The sequence below is a fragment of the Bubalus bubalis genome, chromosome 8 (genome assembly GCF_019923935.1).
Source record: "Bubalus bubalis isolate 160015118507 breed Murrah chromosome 8, NDDB_SH_1, whole genome shotgun sequence".
Lineage (NCBI taxonomy): Eukaryota > Metazoa > Chordata > Mammalia > Artiodactyla > Bovidae > Bubalus > Bubalus bubalis.
The window spans coordinates 78827502-78847432 of NC_059164.1; the positions used below are offsets into that span (position 1 = coordinate 78827502).

Here is a 19931-nt window from a genome sequence, read left to right on the forward strand (position 1 = left end):
GATTCCCTCCAGCCGGAACAGTCAGCTGGCCCCAGTGACACAGTGGCCCCTCTTCTTGACCTTCACCACCTGCCTGCCCACCTCTGGGCACCCTGAGCCCCACCTTCCAGGCAGTGGCCAGGCAGGGTGGAGGGGCACTGGGGCAGGCTGTTTCAGTCTGGTCCTCCCTGTTGATGGAGACAGGGCGTTGCTTGGGGCTTTGCTTGTCCCTCCAAAAGAGGAAGAAGGTGAAGCAAGGGGACTGGACAGAGAAAGAAACAGGGTCGGGGGGGAAATAAAGAAGAAGTAGTAGAACCGAGTCAGGAGAATTTCCTTCAGAAGGGAAAGTAGAACTCCAGAGAATGGTGATATTTGAAGAGAGGTGTGTGTGTAAGGGAGCAGAAGGCAGGCAGCCTGTCAGAAAGAGCTGTCCCTCCCCTTCCTAATCACAGCCTTTACTCACAGACAAACTCCCTCCCTCTCCCATTCACTCACTCACTTAGGGCCAATCGCTCCGTCTCTCCGTCTCCCTCTCTCTCTCCCCCTCTCTCTCTTTCTCTCTCCCTCTCTCCCTCCCTCCCTCCCTCTCCCCCTTCTCTCCCTCTCTCTTCTGTCTCCCTGTCTCTCTTTCCCTCCCGTCCTCTCTCTGTCTCTGTCTCCCCCCCCCCCACCCTGTCTCTCCCTCCCTTCCTCCTTCCCTCCCTCCCTCCCTCTCTCTTACTCGGAGACAGTCAGAACTCTCCTCCCTGACAGCCACAAACCTACAGCACTCACTGCATTCAGAGAGGGAACCTGCAAACAAAACTTCACAGAAAACTTTTTGTTCTTGTTCCAGAGAATTGACTGAAGAGCAGAAAGAAAAAAAAAAAAAAAAAGAAAGAAAGAAAAAAAAAAAGAAAAAGAAAAAAAAAAAAAACCCTGTGCGTGAGGGGGGAGGAAAAGCAGAGCCTTTTAAAAGGGCAACACAACAACTTTTGCTGCCAGGATGCCCTTGCTCTGGCTGAGAGGATTTTTGTTGGCGAGTTGCTGGATTATAGTGAGGAGTTCCCCCACCCCGGGATCTGAGGGGCACAGCGCGGCCCCAGACTGCCCGTCCTGTGCGTTGGCCACCCTCCCAAAGGATGTACCCAACTCTCAGCCGGAGATGGTGGAGGCCGTCAAGAAGCACATTTTAAACATGCTGCACTTGAAGAAGAGACCCGATGTCACCCAGCCGGTACCCAAGGCGGCGCTTCTGAACGCGATCAGAAAGCTTCATGTGGGAAAAGTGGGGGAGAACGGGTACGTGGAGATAGAGGACGACATCGGACGGAGGGCAGAAATGAATGAACTTATGGAGCAGACCTCGGAGATCATCACGTTCGCGGAATCAGGTGGGTGCCTGCCCGGGGATGGGGGTGGGGGGCACACTGCTCTGACAGCCCTCGGCGGCGGCGGAACTTCTTGCCCTCCAGCTGCACCCTGCCTGGGAAGGTCATGAGTTATTAGGGGACTGTAGCGGATGGACCGCGGTGGGGATAGGGGGGTGGGGAGCGGGGTAGAGACCTCCCAGAGCTGGGGCGCTGGGGTCCTGGGCAGGAGATGGCTAGCTTACACTTGCTCAACTCAGCCGATCGTCCCGGGGGAAGCTCTCGGCCCAATGTGGAGCAGGAAGGCAGTCTGAGAGAGGCTCCCTCGCCCTGCCTGCCGGGGGAACTAGATCAGAGGAGCCGGAGGAAAGTCGGGGCATTTTCTGGTGCTGGGGGGAAGCCCGGAGGCTTCCGGACCCCATCTGAAGTTTTTACTGTGGGTGGGTGGGGTGGGTGGGGGGATGGCGGCAGGCGCAGGACCGGGATGGCATGGCCCAGATGAAGTCATTGTCTTAAAAACATCCCCTTTTCTTTAAAAGTCCAATCAGGGGCCACATCGAGAAGCAGGGCATATTAGTGACAGTCATTTTTACCTTTAGAAACTCTGCCTTTAAAGACACAAGCATCACATTCTAGGCAGTGAAGAACGACTTTGGGGGATGGGGTGGGCTAGGGAACAGATGACATTGAACCATCAGTCACTTTTGGAACACTGACTTTTGCTCTCTGAACTAAAAAAAAAAAAAAAAAAAAAAAGAGTTTTGTTCTCTGTAAAGTTACTAAGAGCTCTCTGCCAAGGAATGCAACCTTGACAAAGTGCTCTCAGATACTACACTGAACTCCCACTCAATCCTTAAGAGGAAGAACTTTAATAAATAGATTCTAATCGTTGGCTCAGGACCACGCTAACCTGTTGCTGAAGAAAACAATACCTGTCAAAAGGGCCTGCTGGAGACCAGGGGTCAGGTTATTTTTACAGTTATGTGACCCAGATCCTTTTGCTTGTCTACAAGCCCCTGCGTGCTGTGCCTGGGCACACACAGATGTGTTAATTTCATGTTACTTTCATGGTAATGCCAGGCTAAAGAATTGCATCTCTTGCCAAATCCATTTGAAAGGAATGCCATTGTTTTGTTTGGTAGAGCATATGGCCAGTAAAGTATGTGCCGGGACTCCCAGCATTGCTGTTTAAAAGTTTGCCGCAGCAGTATAAACAATTAAGGCAACACTCAGAATTTCCAATCCTGAAAACCTGTTGACTCAGATGTTATATTTTCAAGAAAACCACGTGAGACCAGGGCATCCTTCTGGGGGATGTCACCCAGACATTCTGGGGTGGGGGGTGGGAGTGGAGCAGATAGCCTGCTGACTTGCTGGCTCCCCCTCCTAGGAAAAGCTCTGGTGTCCCGCAGGCAGTTTAGCTCTCTCACCAGAAGCGTCTTTCCTTTCAAAAAGGTCTGACTTTCTTCTCTTAAAGCTCTTTTTTGATGCAGTCCCAAAGGACTTTTGACTTTATCTCGTGAAGCTTACTGAGGGAAAGAGGCAGGTTGGAGTCTTTCTGAGCTACCACCCAATTTTTCTTAACATTTTCTGAGGTCCTGAGCGGGGAAATGGATTCCAGTGGTCTAGGCGCTGCTCCTTTTTCTGCCACAATAGGGACCCTGTATATGTTTTTATATACTAATTGCCACACAGAATGGCCTTAATTGCAGCTCTTCCTCAATTGGCTTTACCCACATCATATGACTAAGCAGACTTATGCCTTTGGCCACTTTTAACTGTACACCTGATGCTCGCAGCGCACCCGCTTCCTGACTTCTCCAACTTGTAAAGCAAATCACTCCTTTGGCATTAAGAGATTTTGCAGGGAAAGAATTTGAGTTTTTGCCTTCTTTCTTACTTATGGCCTTCATCTCAGTGCCAGTCTTTTTGTCAATTATATGAAATCTTGTCATTTTTCAAAAAACCTTTTCTGGTACCTGTTTGGTTTGAAAGAAATTGAGCCACTTTTTGAAAAGGTGGATTCATTTAACTCACATGTTGACTACAGTTTAAGGTCTATGATGGAAAACTCCTCCGGGTCGAGTTTACAGCTTGACTTTGGGCAAGTTGCTGGCTTCTTAGAAAAGGTTTTTGACCCTTGCTCATTTTTCTCATTTGAGAAGTCTCACGCATCAACTTTAAGGCGATTTAGTATGATTTCACAAAAATGATTGCTCTATGGACAATCTACTCTCCAAGTAGAGTATGTACTATATGAGTATTTTGCTGCTCCTTTGCTAACCCAGAAGAGAGATTTATCATCAGAACAATTGTCGTGAATATATAAAAATGTCTTGTTGCTTTTGGAATAATTCAATCTTAGTAATTCTCAAATGACATCAAACATCAAGATTTTTAAGAATAGCAAAGGGCATTCAGTTTTTTTTTCTTTAGAGACCATGCTGTACAGCATAGAATTCAGTGTCACCTGCATGCATGTCACAAATGCTCACCCATACACGCATTCTTCAGCCTCATAATCATGTTTATTGTTCCCTCTACTCATTATGATGGTTGAATAAGGCCAAGACATGGCCATCACAGTTGAAGGACTCACAAAACTCAGGTGCCAGGAACTTTTTGAACTGAGTCTGCCCCTTGTATTCAGGTGGAAAGCACCCAGCTTGGTAAAGCTGATATGAGTTGCTGTTGACTAAGCGGTAAAGCATTGCCCTCAGCTTCTCTGAAATGTATTCTCACAAACAACAATGATTTTGTTTTTATATCTGTAACCCCAGATTGCTTACCAAGGTGACTGCATTTTTTGCAAGGCTGGCAACAGAATCCTTTGTTGTTTAACACCTTAAGGAACAGGAGGAAGAGATGGGTAGAGTCAAGCCAACTATCACCATAATTATCATTGAAGCCAAATTAGTGGTCTTCTTGACTTCTCTCTCTATTTTCTCTTTTTATGATTTGTGACAAAAGCTAGTCAGTCAAAGGAGGATAATGGTATATTTGAGTCTCATGCTGATTCTGGTGATGAGGTTAGCAATTAATAGCACTTACTGAAGAAAGTATAGGGAAAGAAAGACAAATCAAGCACCAAGAAATAGAAAATATGCACACAGCCAGGTGTTGTTGAAAGCAACACATACATTTCCTTCCTTGGAACATTCTAGCTAACAGAAGATTTGAGTTAAAATGTACATACACAAATGTTCCCAGACAGAGGTCTGAGGTGGCTTGCTAGGATGACTGTTTTCCTCCACCCCAGGAAAGCCATCTCAAGGTGGAAATGACTCCCACTACCCCATGCCCATCTTCTGAACTTGCTGGGAATTCACCCTCACAGAGGTTATACACTCTCTTCTCTGAATAATGAAAATAATCGGCCACAAGAGGGCGCATTCCAAAGACTTTTGCTCCTTACCAGTTAATCTTCAGGGAAACAATTTCACCTACTGGAAGCCCCAGCCTGCATTGCCCTAATCTTGCTGATTAACAATCCGCCCTCCCCGCCCCGCCCTCCTTCCTTCCATCCTGCAGGAAAAGTTAAGATTTTATGGGTTGAGAGGAACATGACTACCTGTAACATATTACATGAGACAGAAAGTAAGGAAATAGGAATTCTAGTGATACATATGGACATTCCACAGCTCTATGGAAGACAGAGGAATGAGAAATTTCAGAAGCAAACAAAGCAGAGCAGGGAGAAGTGTGATCGTGAATCATCAGCAATCCTGATTTGCTCACACATCTCTCCCTAATACGGCCGCCTGGGCTTTGACAAAACACTTCTTCCGTCTCCCCTGATGTGGTTGCCCAGTTGGCCTGTTTTATCAGCAGTTTTTACCAGCGACAAAGGACAAGTGACTTCAGACAGGGAGGAGAAAGTCTATTTATTTAATGCCTTGTGGGAACAGCACGTAAGGCTTTGGAGGATGCGTTTGTTTCTGCACGGAGAGTGTAGAGAGAAATGGTGGAGAAAAGATGTGAAAAGAGATGGATTAGTGGTTTGGGCCAGAGGAGGAGGTGTATTGGAGTGCGTGTGGGGGAGGATCAGGGTAGAAATTCAGTTTTCATATTTGGAAAACCCAGAATCATACCTTCCCAGGCACTTTGCGTAAAAAATACGTGTTTCTTTTGGTCCCTCTTCTGCTAAAATGTACTCAGGCACAATGTCTTAGCTGTAGTTCAGAATGTTTTATACCCGACTGGTTCCTAGCTCCAAAACCCAAAGTGTAAAAGTTCTCAGGAACTTTGGAAGAAGTCTCTGAAAGTCCGAGGGTTAAACCTTCAGAAATTTTTTCTCCTTTTCGGCATCTAAAATCCCTTCCTCTCTAAATATTTAACCTTTTTTAAAATTGCCATTTAAATGAAAGATGCAGGAATATGGCCGAGCATTTACAATTCAATAGCAGATCCTAAGCAAAGATATTAAGTCTTAAAAAAAAACAACAAGATAATTTATAACCTAAGTTCTGCTTTGGCAAGACCCTCTCCTGCAGGTTAAAGGAGGCATAACCTTCAAGGCCTCACTTGCTGCTGTTAGCAGAAATCCTTGGAAACAGTCCAGATGCAAAATTAGTGCTTCAGGGAACACACATGCTGTATTCTCCCATCAGTGACTGTACCATGTCTAGGCACAGGGAAACGCTGATGAAGAATGGAAAATGAAAGTAACAGCTGTATTTTACAGTGAGCCCCCCCATCCCCACGTGGTGAGTTTAACTCCTCCATAAACAACAAGGCTCTTTACATTAACATTAGAGACTTAATTATTACCCACATGGAGAAGGGCAGCATACTTTAAGTAGGACCCTGGTGAGGAGAACAAAACATATCAAAAATGAAACACTGCATGTTAGTATCGTTTATTTCATCGGAATTGCTCATGGACCCATGAACCTGAAATGCTGGTGGGGTTGGGTGGGGTAGGAGCAGCATTTTGTATCCTAGTGTGGGGGAGGGGGAACAACCCGGAACTCGGCTGCTTAACCCTTGGCATGCCTGCCTATATCCTTCAGTGAGTTATGAACACATTTGAAAAATTCTGAAAGCATCAAAGCAAAGGAAAATGTGCTTTCAGGTATTTTCACTTGCAGGTTTCCAAACTCATTCCTCCATTCAATGCCTCCCACTCAGAAACATTTCTGAGGTGTTTCCTACAAGGTGCAGTAATCATCTCTCCTATCCATTTTTAGACACTTTTTTTTTTCTCCCTTTGGTATGTGTCCACCAAACTCAAGAGAGGTTTAAGTGATGAAATATTATCACCCACATGGGTTTGCGTGGGACTTCTTAGTGAATTACTCAGGCAGAGCAGGCTGTGATACAAGCGTTGCTCACAAGCCTCGGGAGGGAAAAAATAGCACAGAGGATGAAAAGAATATTATCATAGAGTAGGTAATGAAAGGTTAGCAAAGCCAGCAGCTATATCTAGTTAGGTGGGTAATAGTGGAGGAACCCGGTACACACCTGTATAAACGAATGCTGTACCACAAAGCACTATGGGAAGATTTCCATTCCAAGATTTTATAGCAGGAGATATTTAAGTCAAGCCTGAAACTGACTAGTAATTGATCCTAAACACCGCAGCCTTAGGCAGACTCCTTCCATTTTTCGAATTGTTGTGCGTGGAGATTTGAGGATTGGAGCATCCTGAAAGCATCATTGCAGTATAGCCATCTGTCTCAGATAAAACACAGATAAAGCAAATGTAATCAAGTGACTACTTATATTTTTCATGCCTAAGAAATTTGAGGGTTGTAATATCTTTCTGAAACCTACAGCCCTGGTAAATATGAATTCCATCCAGCACCTAGCTCTCTCATTCTGTGCCCCCACCACTTCTGCAAGGAAAGCTAGATGTAAAAGAAAAAATAAATGCACTGCTTAATAAGTCAGAATATAATAGAACTTTGAAAATGTACCTGCATATAAGGTAGACATTAGGAAGCCTTGAATCTCTCTCTTCCCCCTGTTCTCCTGAGCATTATGGCAACGGCATTTTCGTGAAATTGAATCTCAGTTTTATTTTTTTTTCCCCCTGATAAAATATCATGCAATATACAAATAGCAGTTCCAGAAATGGACACCAGGAGAAGGAGGCGACAGGCATGTCAATTAGTAGGGGAAAATCCAAATGTCAGAAATCTGGGGGAGAGATCCAGCACGCAGGCAATGGAGGCAAATACAGGGAACCAAGTCTTTCTGCTCAGATCATTAAACTGATGCATATTTCAGCACTGCGCCTCTTCCCAGTACGCAGGCGATGCCATGCAGTTAATTATCAGCCAGGACCAGGATGAAAGTCATTTTATGATGACTCTCTGATCCTAATATAACAGCACCTGACAGATTGAGTCCCCTCTAATGAGTACTCTCTTTGTACAATCCTCTCTCAGGAACACTAAATCATTTGCTTCCAAGTACAGCTGCCTGTGGAGAAGGGGTGGGGCTATATTGTGCATCAGAAACCACCTCTTGAGAAATGAGGGGCTGCCCTGTAGGCTGTCCCTGGGAGCAAGGGGCCTCGGCTCGCTGACCCTCTGGAGGCAATTTGCATGCGCTGTCAGTGGTACAAGTCAGCCAGTTAGCGTCTCACCACCTCTTCCCAGCATCTGTAGACTTCTCTGGATTTTATTCAAGGAAAGTCCAACGTGGGTGGGTCCACACTGCCAGCTGGACCCTCTGTTTACCCAGGACCATCTTCACCCTCAGCTCCTTTTCCCCTGCTGGTTGAGGAAGGATTGTAGCAGAGCAGAGCCTGTGGAAATGAGTTAGCTGAAACCCAGAGCGCCCTCCCAGCCTGGGGCCAGTCAGACTCTCCCGTTTCACACTTTTTCCTAGAAAAGCAAATCAGAACCTTGTGGCCTCTGGCTCCTCTAACTTAGCAGCTACTCTATCTCTGTCTTTAGCGTGGCACCCTGTGCGGTTCAGGGTTTCAGAAGTTGGCCTGTGTGGAGGCAGAAGGGAGACCAGCAGGGAGCTTGTTAACATTCTCTGCGGGGCAGGGCGGCTGTGCCCACACTGGAGGGGACCACAGGCTCCTCCATGCCTGTTCACAGAGCCTAGGGCGGTTTCCAGCTGCCTTTTCCTCTCATCTCTGGAGGACCCTACAACTCAGAATCTACAGCTGATGATCTTTTTAGAGTTAAGTGACGAAGCTCTGCTTTGTGGTCTCTTCTCTTTTGTTTTCTTAAAAGATAAACAGTAACAACCACCCCCCACCCCAAACCCCACCAATTTTTAGCAAAGGGGAATACTGGATTCCCGTTTTGGGAAAAAAAAAGTCCTCATGCTTCCTTAAAAATGACAGTTTTCTCCTCTAATTGTTCCCTGCTCTGGTGATCTAATCATAAACCTAACTTCATGATTCATTTCAACTCCTGCCAGAGATTCGAGGTCGGAGGCAAAGGAATGCTGCTCACCGCCACCACCACCATCAGAGCCAATGTCCTTTCAAGTTTATACAGGGTACCAGAGAACCCTTCCTATACACATGCAGCCCTGCTGGGGCCCCGGCCTCAGTGAATTTACCACTATCACACTGTTAAATTAAGAACAGAATCTACAGCTCTCCCTGCACGGAATAGCCTTTCTGCTGCAGAGAACTTGAAACCATGCCTAAAATTTATAGTCCCGTAAACATCTCAGGGCTGAGAGTGATAAGTATGGCTGGATTTCCGTTAGCTATAGAAATCCAGGCAGGGAGACCCCCTAGGGAGTTGCAAGTTCTAAGAGGAACTTTCAGATGGTTCTCAGATTTGTGCTCCTCCGGATGCATGTACTCGAACAGTCGGAACCAGGTACACACGGGTGGCAGTTGAGAAAAGGAGAGCTTGTTTCAGATACCACCAAGTGGTAGCAGGGGAAGTGAGGGACCTCACTTGAATCAATCAAAGAATTCTACTCTGGACACCCAGTTCTTATAGTAAGTGTTGTTGCAGGAATATAGGTGCTTGTAGTAAAAGAAGGAAATGAATGACTTTTTCTCATTTTAGAATTAGGCAAGAACTGAGTGGTCCCTGCGTTCAACTGCTCTGCCAATGTAGGGGTCTCCTCTCTTATTAAGAGCTGTTGCTATTTTTGGACTCTCTAAGCAGCATTCAAGGGTGGCTCAGCAGTCAAGAATCTGCCTGCAATGCAGGAGACATAGGTTTGATCCCTGGGTTGGGAAGATGCCCTGGAGAAGGAAATAGCAATCCACTCCACTCTTCTTGCTTGGCAAATTCTATGGACAGAGGAGCCTGGTGGGCTATAGTCCATGGGATCACAAGAGTTGAACACAGCTAAGTGACTAAATCTACAAACTGCATTCTAAAGGAAAGAAAGCAAAACTGAGGGATACAGGGGTAGGAGGTGGAGTTCTTCTAGTTCAGTGCTAAGGGTGCCTCCATTTGTTAATAAAGAAGCAAGTAATTGACTACTTTCTGCTAATTCCTGGGCTATGACAGTGAATGAGATAGACAGGACCTCAGACCTGGGGTGCCCTACGCTGGACTGGCAGGAGAGTGGGGGTGGAGGTGGAGGGAAGAGGGGTCACTTCTAGGAGAAGATGGGTCATCCCATCTAAAAGTCAAAGCTTTATTAAGGGCAGTCACTATGGATGGTGTTTGGGGAGCAGGGGTCTTTTAGGTAGAAAGAACAGCAACTGTCAGTGCCTGTAGATGAGAGCTGGTATGAGATGTTCATTCTGTGAAGCTGGACCACAAAGATGGGGTAGTGGGAGAGAACTGAGCTGGAAGGTGGGAGAAGCTCAGGTAGAGCCCAGAATTCCATACAGTTTCTGCGTTATATTGAGGACAGTAGGAACTCAGAGCAGGACTGGACGAAACAAGTGATGGGAATGAATCCACCTTTCCTTTATCAGGTTAATGGAGAAATGATGGGAGAGGGGCCTGACTTCATGCTGGCCTGACAGCTTGCACATAAAAGAAATGGCTGCTGCAGGGACCCAGGAAAGGAATGGTGGGGCGTGAAGCAGGTTGTGGCCATGGAGGAGGCAAGCCCCATGGGTACATGCCAGGAAGTGCTGTGTGTGCGTAGTTGCTCAGTTGTGTTCGACTATTTGTAACACCAGGGACTGTAGCCCACCAGGCTTCTCTGTCCATGGGGATTCTCCAAGCAAGAATACTGAAGTGGGTTGCCAAGCCCTTCTTCAGTGGATCTTCCTAACCCAGGGATCGAATCTAGGTCCCCTGCATTGCAGGCGGATACTTTTATCATCTTAGCCACCAGACACTATGGGCAGTCTTACATAGCAGGGGTGTTTGCATATTTGTTTCGGGGATAATAGTGTTTCCACAGCTTGCTAGAGCTTATACTATGTCTTCATCTATCTTATCCTGTTGGGTCCTTCCAAACCTATGAGATAATGGGCCAAATGTCACTATGTTATTCCCATTTTATAAAAGGTAAGACTCAGGTTAAGCAGTTAGTCAGCAGACCCAGTCTCCCAGACACACTCAGATCTAGTCTCTCTTCTTTCTGGAGTAAGAGTTGATGAAGTTTCTCTGAAAAGGGCCAAAGAGTAAGTCTCTTAAGCTTTGTGGGCCAAATGGACTCTGTCGCAGCTACTCAAATCCAAGTTCTAGTGCAAAGCAGCCACAGACAACCTGTAAAGAAATGAGCCTAGCTGGGATCAAAAATTCATGGGTACTGCAATTTAAATTTCATATAATTTTCACATGTCACAGCATCTTATTTTTCTTCAGCCATTTAGAGATGTCCAAACTGTCCTTAAGATACATAGGCCTTCATTCGCAGAGCCTGGTTAGAGATGATTTGTAACAGAGGCTGCCATGCTTGCCAGAAATTAGGAGGTGGCCTTGAATTTGATACTAACATATCCCTGCTCTCTTTTATGCTGTGTTTCATCTTTAGGCACAGCCAGGAAGACGCTGCACTTTGAGATTTCCAAAGAAGGCAGTGACCTGTCCGTGGTGGAACGTGCAGAAATCTGGCTCTTCCTGAAAGTTCCCAAGGCCAACAGGACCCGCAGCAAAGTCACCATCCGTCTCTTTCAACAGCAGAAGCACCTGCAGGGCAGCTTGGATGCAGGGGAGGAGGCTGAGGAAGTGGGCTTGAAGGGGGAGAAGAGTGAAATGTTGATATCGGAGAAGGTGGTGGATGCTCGGAAGAGCACCTGGCACATCTTCCCTGTCTCCAGCTGCATCCAGCGCTTGCTGGACCAGGGCAAGAGCTCCCTGGACATACGGATTGCCTGTGAGCAGTGTCAGGAGACCGGCGCAAGCCTGGTGCTCCTGGGCAAGAAGAAGAAGAAAGAAGAGGAGGGGGAAGGGAAGAAGAGGGATGGAGAAGGAGGGGCGGGAGGGGACGAGGAGAAGGAGCAGTCGCACAGACCTTTCCTCATGCTGCAGGCCCGCCAGTCTGAAGACCATCCTCACCGGCGCCGGCGGCGGGGCCTGGAGTGTGACGGCAAGGTCAACATCTGCTGTAAGAAACAGTTCTTTGTTAGTTTCAAGGACATTGGCTGGAATGACTGGATCATCGCTCCCTCCGGCTACCACGCCAACTACTGTGAGGGTGAGTGCCCCAGCCACATAGCAGGCACATCGGGCTCATCCCTCTCCTTTCACTCGACGGTCATCAACCACTACCGCATGCGGGGCCACAGCCCCTTCGCCAACCTCAAGTCGTGCTGTGTGCCCACCAAGCTGAGACCCATGTCCATGTTGTACTATGACGATGGGCAGAACATCATCAAGAAGGACATCCAGAACATGATCGTGGAGGAGTGTGGTTGCTCATAGAGCGCCCAGCCCGGGGGGGATGGGAGCGAGACGGTCCAGAGAAGACAGTAGTGACACGAAGACATGTTTAAGGTTTCTGACTGAAACAACCAGGAAAAAAAGAAAAAAGAAAAAAAAACCTGAAAGCAAAACCTGAAACAGATGAAGGAAGATGTGGAGAAATTCCTTAGCCAGGGCTCAGAGATGAAACAGTGAAGGAGACGGGAATTGCGGGGGAGAGGGAGAGTGGGGTACCTTTCGCTTCTTCCTCCAGCATCCAAGGGGTAACAGCAGTTGCTCAAACGGGAATATCGTCCTCTCCTTTTCAGTTCCCTTTCCGTATGAGCCTTGAAGTCAACCTGTCTGGTCTGCAGTAATGTGGGCTGGCACAACCCAAATAGCATCTAGAAAGCCATGAGTTTGAAAGGGCCATTTATAGGCACTTTCCCACCCAGTAACCCAGGTCGTAAGGTATGTCTGTGTGACCCTCTCTCTGTGTATATCAGCCCATGCACACACACAAAGACACACACACCCCTCGCAGACACATACATACCCACCACACACACACCCCCCACTACACACAGATGAACACACGTACAGACCACACACCCCACCACGTACACGTGAACACACACACAGACCTCATACACACAGAGACACACATTGAACACACACAAAGGCATTTCCACACCACACACACACGTACACATATTCTGGTAAAAGAACACTAGTGTGCAGGTGGTCACACCTTCTTTTTCTGCACCACTTCCGCAACAAAACAATAACCAACATGAAAAAAAAAAAATTGAGAACAAGAATGGGAAGCATGAAAGATCAAGGAAAAAAGAATACCAAGTTACATTTCGTTAAGGTGCTTATGATCTTAGAACTATGCAACCTAATAGGTTTGAAACTGTTTACCTGAGAGAGAACAAAAAGAGAGACTTTTTTGTATTGGAAGTAACCTGATTAATTTTTATTTTCTTCAAGGAGAGATACTTGAAAGGAATATGTTTGTCCATCTGTTGGATCCAAACATTTCTATATTTTGTAAATGTTGTTTTTTTTTTATCGTTTACTATTTGCACTACAATGGTGTTCGACCTGTCTAATCCTTATTTAACAAGTATTTTCTTTGGGTGGGGGTGGGGTGGGGTTCAGAGCTGCACTTAATGTGAGCTATAAAAGAACTGCTACAGCACACAAAATAGCTATTTTTATTATTATAATTATAATTATTATTATTATTTTGTACCTTAAAAAATAGACACATACACCAAAGACATTTGTGTGAGCCTTTAAACAGTCTGTCTGTGGTTGGTATCATTCACCATCAATGAGTCAGGGGTTGGGATTCAAGGCTGAGTAAGGTGGATTGTGTTCAGGCTTGAAAGACCTGAAAAGTTTGTTTGTTTTTTTTTTTTTTTTGACTCCTTTTACATCCATGAAACAGGACATTTCATACTGGATGTACAGTAGTTGTACACTGTTGAATATCAAGTTCAATCAGATTCATGGAACGCTCCATGCTCATATGTGTATATATACAGTGCTCGGGCACATGCATGTCTGTGTGTATGTATACATGTGACGCATCGTGTCCATACACATTTTAAGCACTTCAGGCTGTCATTTTTTAATGTTCTTAAGGCAATGAATGTTCGTGTGCAGAACACAGTATTTTTAAGAAGGATAGGCTATCGTTTTTGCTTTTACTCTGAACTAGGTGGGCACATTTCAAAAATTGGGATGGGAAAAGCCTGGGAATTCCAGTGAATATTCAGCAAGACCCTCTTTTAATGTAAGGGATCCAATTCCCTCCTCTTTCTTGTCCTCCAACCCCATTCTACAAGTTACTTACTCCCTGCAGGGAAAACAAAACAGGAAACTCGTGTTCAATCTAGGCTGATTATTTGGATAACATATGTATTATCTGTTGGAATCAATCTTAAATCAGAAGCTTTTTCAGAAAAAAAAAAATTAACCTGTAGGCCAGGATAAAAGAGGTAGGTGCATTTTTTAATTTGTTTTTTTTATGATTAAGGTCTGGTTGTGAGAAATATTACCTGCGCAGCTGGACTCAATAATGTTGCTGTCACTAGTTAAACGATAAATAATTTGGGGGAAGGTGTTTAAGAGCATGGGAGTAAGAAAAAGAATGGGAAACAGGAATGAGGGCAGTAGTAAAAATCCCTGATATTTTAATTTACAGCCCAAATTCTTGATGTTTAATTGGTATGCATTGATTCAGATACGAAAAGAAAAAAAAACCACTTTGTCTTATAAATATCAAAGTACATGCTTAAAGTTAAATTGTTACTGATTTATTCTATGATATTTAGCTTGCCTAGGTCATACGTTATTCATTTATGTGCTTTTAAAAATACAGAGCCTTACTTATACTGACTTGTTGAAATTTGTAAGTTGGGGGGAAAAAAGGTCTCATGGGGGAAATTTTGTTTGTTAGAATTCTGTAAAATATTGAAGCTTTCAGCCCTATGCCAATTTGTAGATTAAAAAAAAAATTAATAGTAGGAAAATAAAGTATCAGTGAGAAATCATTCCCAAGGTGGTTTAGCTCTTCTTGAGAAATAGACCAAATCAGTCTGCTACCTACTGGGCTGTATGTAAGCCGATTTAATGTTGTTACCTGACTGTACATGCTACAGTCTAGAGGTTCATCCTATGCAGGAAACCCCACATGAGTGCATAAGAATGGATTCTAATTAAGTATGAGATGGAGTGCATGCAACATTGATACTTCCTCACCCTTAACCATTGACTAGGAAATTGGGCAGCTGAGTGTCATGAAATTTTCTTGAAAAACTTTGAGGGCCTTTTGAACTCCTTCTTATTTGGCATTGGAATGAATAGAGGAACCTATGAAAATAGTATGGGAAACCAAGTCCTAGTTCACTGTGTAATAGCAGAGATGGCCCAGGCAATAGACAAAGCGAAAAGAGGTTGAAAAAACAGCTGATCTCTCTCTGTGGCTCCCATTCATCTCAAATATGTATGCCATCTACTGAAGCCTTTAAATCCTGGATGTGTTGAGGGTACAATGGAGTTTGATAAGTGGCCACAGTAATTAGTAGCGGAGCTAAATGAAGTTACATATGACAATATTTTAATGGGAAATTTTCATTTATTAAATTACACATCTCCAAACTTTAAAATATTTTATTAAATGTATATGGCCTTGAAATAGAATGATAAATTTCAACTATCTTTGATAATCTTGGAAGTTATGCAACTTTGTATGCATAACTTTGTATGCATAACAGCCATGCTGTTCATGGAGCAGTGTGAGGTCAAAAGAAAAAGCTTTTAAATTCCACCAGACTATGTCTTCCCTATCTGTTTTCCTAAAGCAAGTTTAGCTTCATCTGATCTGTGCTCTTTCTGAAGGGCTCATCTCTAGGCTCTTAAAAGTCTACCCACATCCACTCTTCAAAGATCTGAAAAGCATGTGTTCCCAAATAATTTTTAAGAATGCTAAATATGTTGTAGATTTGATTGACTTTTTCTTTTCCTTTTTTTTTTCGCAAAAAGTAAGGTGAATTCCAGAACACTGAGTTGGGATTTTCTTGTCTCTGAAGACCAATCAATTCCATACTTATTTAAGATTGATTCCACACTCTGATTTTAAGGAGAGTATCTGCCTTCTCTTCTTAGATAGAACAAGTGAATTTTTTTGTCACCCTTGAGAGATTGAACGTCAAGGTGACTCTAAAATCAGAAAAGGCAAATGCCTTAGTGCTATTAAGCTTAGACTCAAATTATCATGTTCACTTGAAAAAATGATTTCCTGTGGGCCTTTTGGCAACTTCTCTTTTCAATATAGAAAAAAACTTAGTCACCCTGAAAACCTACACAATAAATGGAACTTGTAGATGTGGGCAGAAGTCTTGGGGGTGGACACTGTGTATGTTTAAATTAAACCCTTTATCACTGAGAAGCTGTTGTATGGGTCAGAGAAAATGAATGCTTAGAAGCTGTTCACATCTTCAAGAGCAGAAGCAAACCACATGTCTCAGCTATATTATTATTTATTTTTTATGCATAAAGTGAATCATTTCTTCTGTATTAATTTCCAATGGGCTTTACCCTCTATTTAAATGCTTTGAGAAACAGTGCATTGACAATGGGTTGATATTTTTCTTTAAAAGAAAAATATAATTATGAAAGCCAAGATAATCTGAAGCCTGTTTTGTTTTAAAACCTTTTATGTTCTGTGGTTGGTGTTGTTTGTTTGTTTGTTTGTTTTATTTTGATTCTTTTTTTTTTTTGGCATATTACATGCAGTTCTTTAACCAATGTCTGTTTGGCTAATGTAATTAAAGTTGTTAATTTATATGAGTGCATTTCAACTATGTCAATGATTTCTTAATATTTATTGTGTAGAAGTACTGGTAATTTTTTTATTTACGATATGTTTAAAGAGATAACAGTTTGATATGTTTTCATGTGTTTATAGCAGAAGTTATTTATTTCTATGGCATTCCAGCGGATATTTTGGTGTTTGCGAGGCATGCAGTCAATATTTTGTACAGTTAGTGGACAGTATTCAGCAACGCCTGATAGCTTCTTTGGCCTTATGTTAAATAAAAAGACCTGTTTGGGATTTATTATTTTTATTTTTATTTTTTTGTCTTATTGATTTCCCAAGATCAACCTTGCACACATATTGCCATGTCTTTTGCTGGGTGATAATTTTGCTTCTACCGTAATTATCTGGAAGAGTATGAGGAAAATAGATCACATGGGAGAGACAGAACAAAAGCTGAACTCAGAGAGCTCAAATAGAAAAAGAATATATATTGCTGTGGCAGGCAGAGATTTGTAATGGTTTGCAGGTACTTGTGAAGTGAAAGCGAAAGTTGGTTAGTCATATCCGACTCTTTGCAACCCCTTGAACTGCAGCCTGCCAGGCTCCTCTGTCCATGGAATTTTCCAGGCCAGAATAGTGAAGTGGGTAGCTGTTCTCTTCTCCAAGGGATCTTCCCAACCCAGGGATTGAACCCAGGTTTCCCGCATTGCAGGTGGATTCTTTACCATCTGAGCCACCAAGGCAGGTACTTGGACCAGAAATATTTAAATTAGATACATTTTGTTAATTTCCCATTTCTCAATGGCAAAATTCTTGTAGTAGTAAGTAACATGAAATAGACATTTCCTCTTTCTCTCCCTCCAACTTTCCTCCTTCCTTCCATCCCTCCTTCTTCTTCCTTCTCTTTTTTCTTCCTCCTTTTCTTTCTGGAGTTGCATGGGACTACCAGGTCTCAAGAACTACACACACAGGAAAGAAACAGACTGGTACCAACCAGACCCACTCAGAATCACACAAGTACAGTCCCAAACTGATCCTTTTCTTTCACTGTTTTTTTCATTGGTATTGGTGCCCATCTTAGAGATTATATGGAGAAACTAATTTCCGTGAATGCCAATACAAATAAACATGACTTCATGCCTCATGTTACTTGCAGTTCCCACCTCATTGTTTCAGCCAACCAAAACACTAGACATTGATGATCCTGCTTTTAAAAATGAATCTGAGACATGATTAAATAACATTAATTAGAACTAGTATTCCAAGCCAGATCTGTATTCAAGTCTCAGGTTAATCTTTTCTTGCTGTTTTATACTTCTAGGTTTTTTTTTTTTTTTTTTTTGGTTAACTTCCTTATGTTCCAAGGGGAAAAAAGCTGATGGAGGAGGTGGAGGTTGAGTGTTGAACACACTTATATATATATATTTTAATGCAAATACTTTACAACTGCCAGACAATTTACTTATCTCCAAGAAAAACGCCCAATTCATGTAGATTCATGTGTGTGTGAGTGCTCAGTCGCTCAGTTGTGTCTGACTCTTTGTGACCCCATGGACTGTGGCCCTCCAGGTTCCTCTGTCCATGGAATTTTCTAGGCAAGAATAATGGAGTGGGTTGCCATTTCCCACTCCAGGGATCTTCCAGACCCAGGGATAGAACCTGCATCTCTTGTGTCTCCTGCCTTGGCAGGCAAATTCTTTAGCACTGTGCCACCTGGGAAAGTTCCAATTTTTTAAAATTGGAAAATGAGAATTACTATAGGTTTGCTTTGCATTTATTAATTTCTCTTATTTTTTTTCTGCTTATATTTTACTGGAGGAAACCTTTTGTCAGAAGTATTTTACTTTACAGGCCTAGTGATGTGTGTGTGTACACACATGAACACAGGCATTAGCCTTCATTTCCCGCCAAATTTAATAATGAATGCATATTAGGAACTGAGTAAAATCCCACAGAACTACAAATGAGTAGCACTATTATGAAATTTATAATGGACATTTTAAACATTATGGACATTATCATAAGTAAGAAAAAGAAACTAAGAAAACAAAAGTCAGTTATAGAAAATTATATAATTATGTATATATGTGTATGTATAAAAACATGTATGTATTTGTAATATATATATTACATATCTAATACACACACAGAGACATATATTTGGGGCAGAATGAGAGAGAATATGTCATTATTTAAAGGGACCATCTAAATCCATTTCATATAGAGGTTTGATCCTTTTTCAGAAATCAGTTGTCTGAGGAGTTGTTCAAACTGAAGGGAAGAGAGAAGTACAATAATTCCTTCCTGCATCAAAGCCAGTGTCAGGTTCCTTAAAAAAAAATTTAGTGTTTTTGCATTTATCTTAAAATAATTTTGATGTTTTCCTTTCTTTGGTCCATGAAAAGGTAGGATCCATAGAAATTCTCCATTATACCCTTTCAGGGTTTCTTTAATTATCATGTCATCAGTGCCTACAGTTAAAAAAAAAAAAGACAAATTGTTTATCTACAAGCCCAGCATCACAGTGCTGTTTCAAGAGTTCTTAGAAATAGAAAATTAATTGCCCCACTTGACCATGTCTACTTTTGAGAAAAGTCTGTCATCCTAGGAGTCCTACCATGCCTTTAATTCACTAGAGGGATAGAGAAGTACTTTTCCTGCAGGAGACTTGGCAGATAAAATCTGAAAGTGTTTTGGGAAATATTAGGTCAACTGATTGAATAAAAATGATGAAGGATCTTCTTTTTTAAAAAACTGATTTCTGCTCGGGAAACAGTCAGAGGAAGCGTTGAAGGAAGGTTTAAACACTATTAGAAGAAGAGCATTGAAAAAGCCTCCCAAGGCTAGGGTTAATTTGCAGCTATGATTCTCACTATCCTGGTGGTGGTGTTGCCTGCGTTATTGTCATATGAGGGACACAGTGTTCTAAGACAAACTCTATAATGTGGCAACAGAGGTCCCGTGGAGTACGTCTTTCATTACTGAAGTTGTCCATACAGTTCAGGGCCATAGCCTAAGCTGTTTGAAAAGCTTGGTACTCACAGGGGAGAAAGACAATCTTTATGGGGAAACTGTTCCATTGTGAAACAGAGAAAGAAAGAAAGAAATAGCAAACAGCGCTAATCTATGCCAGAAATGGCAGGCCTGAGGCAGGGGGATGACAAAGCACTGGGCTTCAAAGTGTTTATTGTCCTAGAACTGCCAAGCACTTTGAAGACAATCATCAAACTCTTCTAAATGAAACCAGGGAGGGTTCTCACCATTGATCTCAGCAACAAATGTTTGTGTTTCATGGTCAGTTTTTTTTTAATCCTTCAAAGACTCTAAGTAGAATTGTCATTAAATAGGCTATTTTAAAAGATAAAACTAATTTTCCATCTGAGTAATCATATCCCAAACATGATCAAATGCCAACTAGAGAAATGGCTTGAAATGGTATCCAACAATATATTCAGTAGCTATTATTATGCCCAGTTATTATAGGGGTTCAGGATCCTGAAATCAACTAACCATTATGTTCTCAAAATG

The 19931-nt window shown here is 43.0% G+C and overlaps 1 protein-coding gene across 1 annotated transcript; it reads left to right on the forward strand.

Annotated features, from left to right (window-relative positions):
- Positions 1-821: 821 nt before the first annotated feature.
- LOC102396373 (inhibin subunit beta A) lies at positions 822-16701 on the forward strand. The gene is made up of 2 exons (XM_006080472.4): positions 822-1352; positions 11202-16701. Exons 1-2 carry the CDS (start codon positions 965-967, stop codon positions 12089-12091), a joined length of 1278 nt encoding a protein of 425 aa, XP_006080534.1. The 5' UTR covers positions 822-964; the 3' UTR covers positions 12092-16701.
- The last annotated feature ends 3230 nt before the right edge of the window (positions 16702-19931 follow it).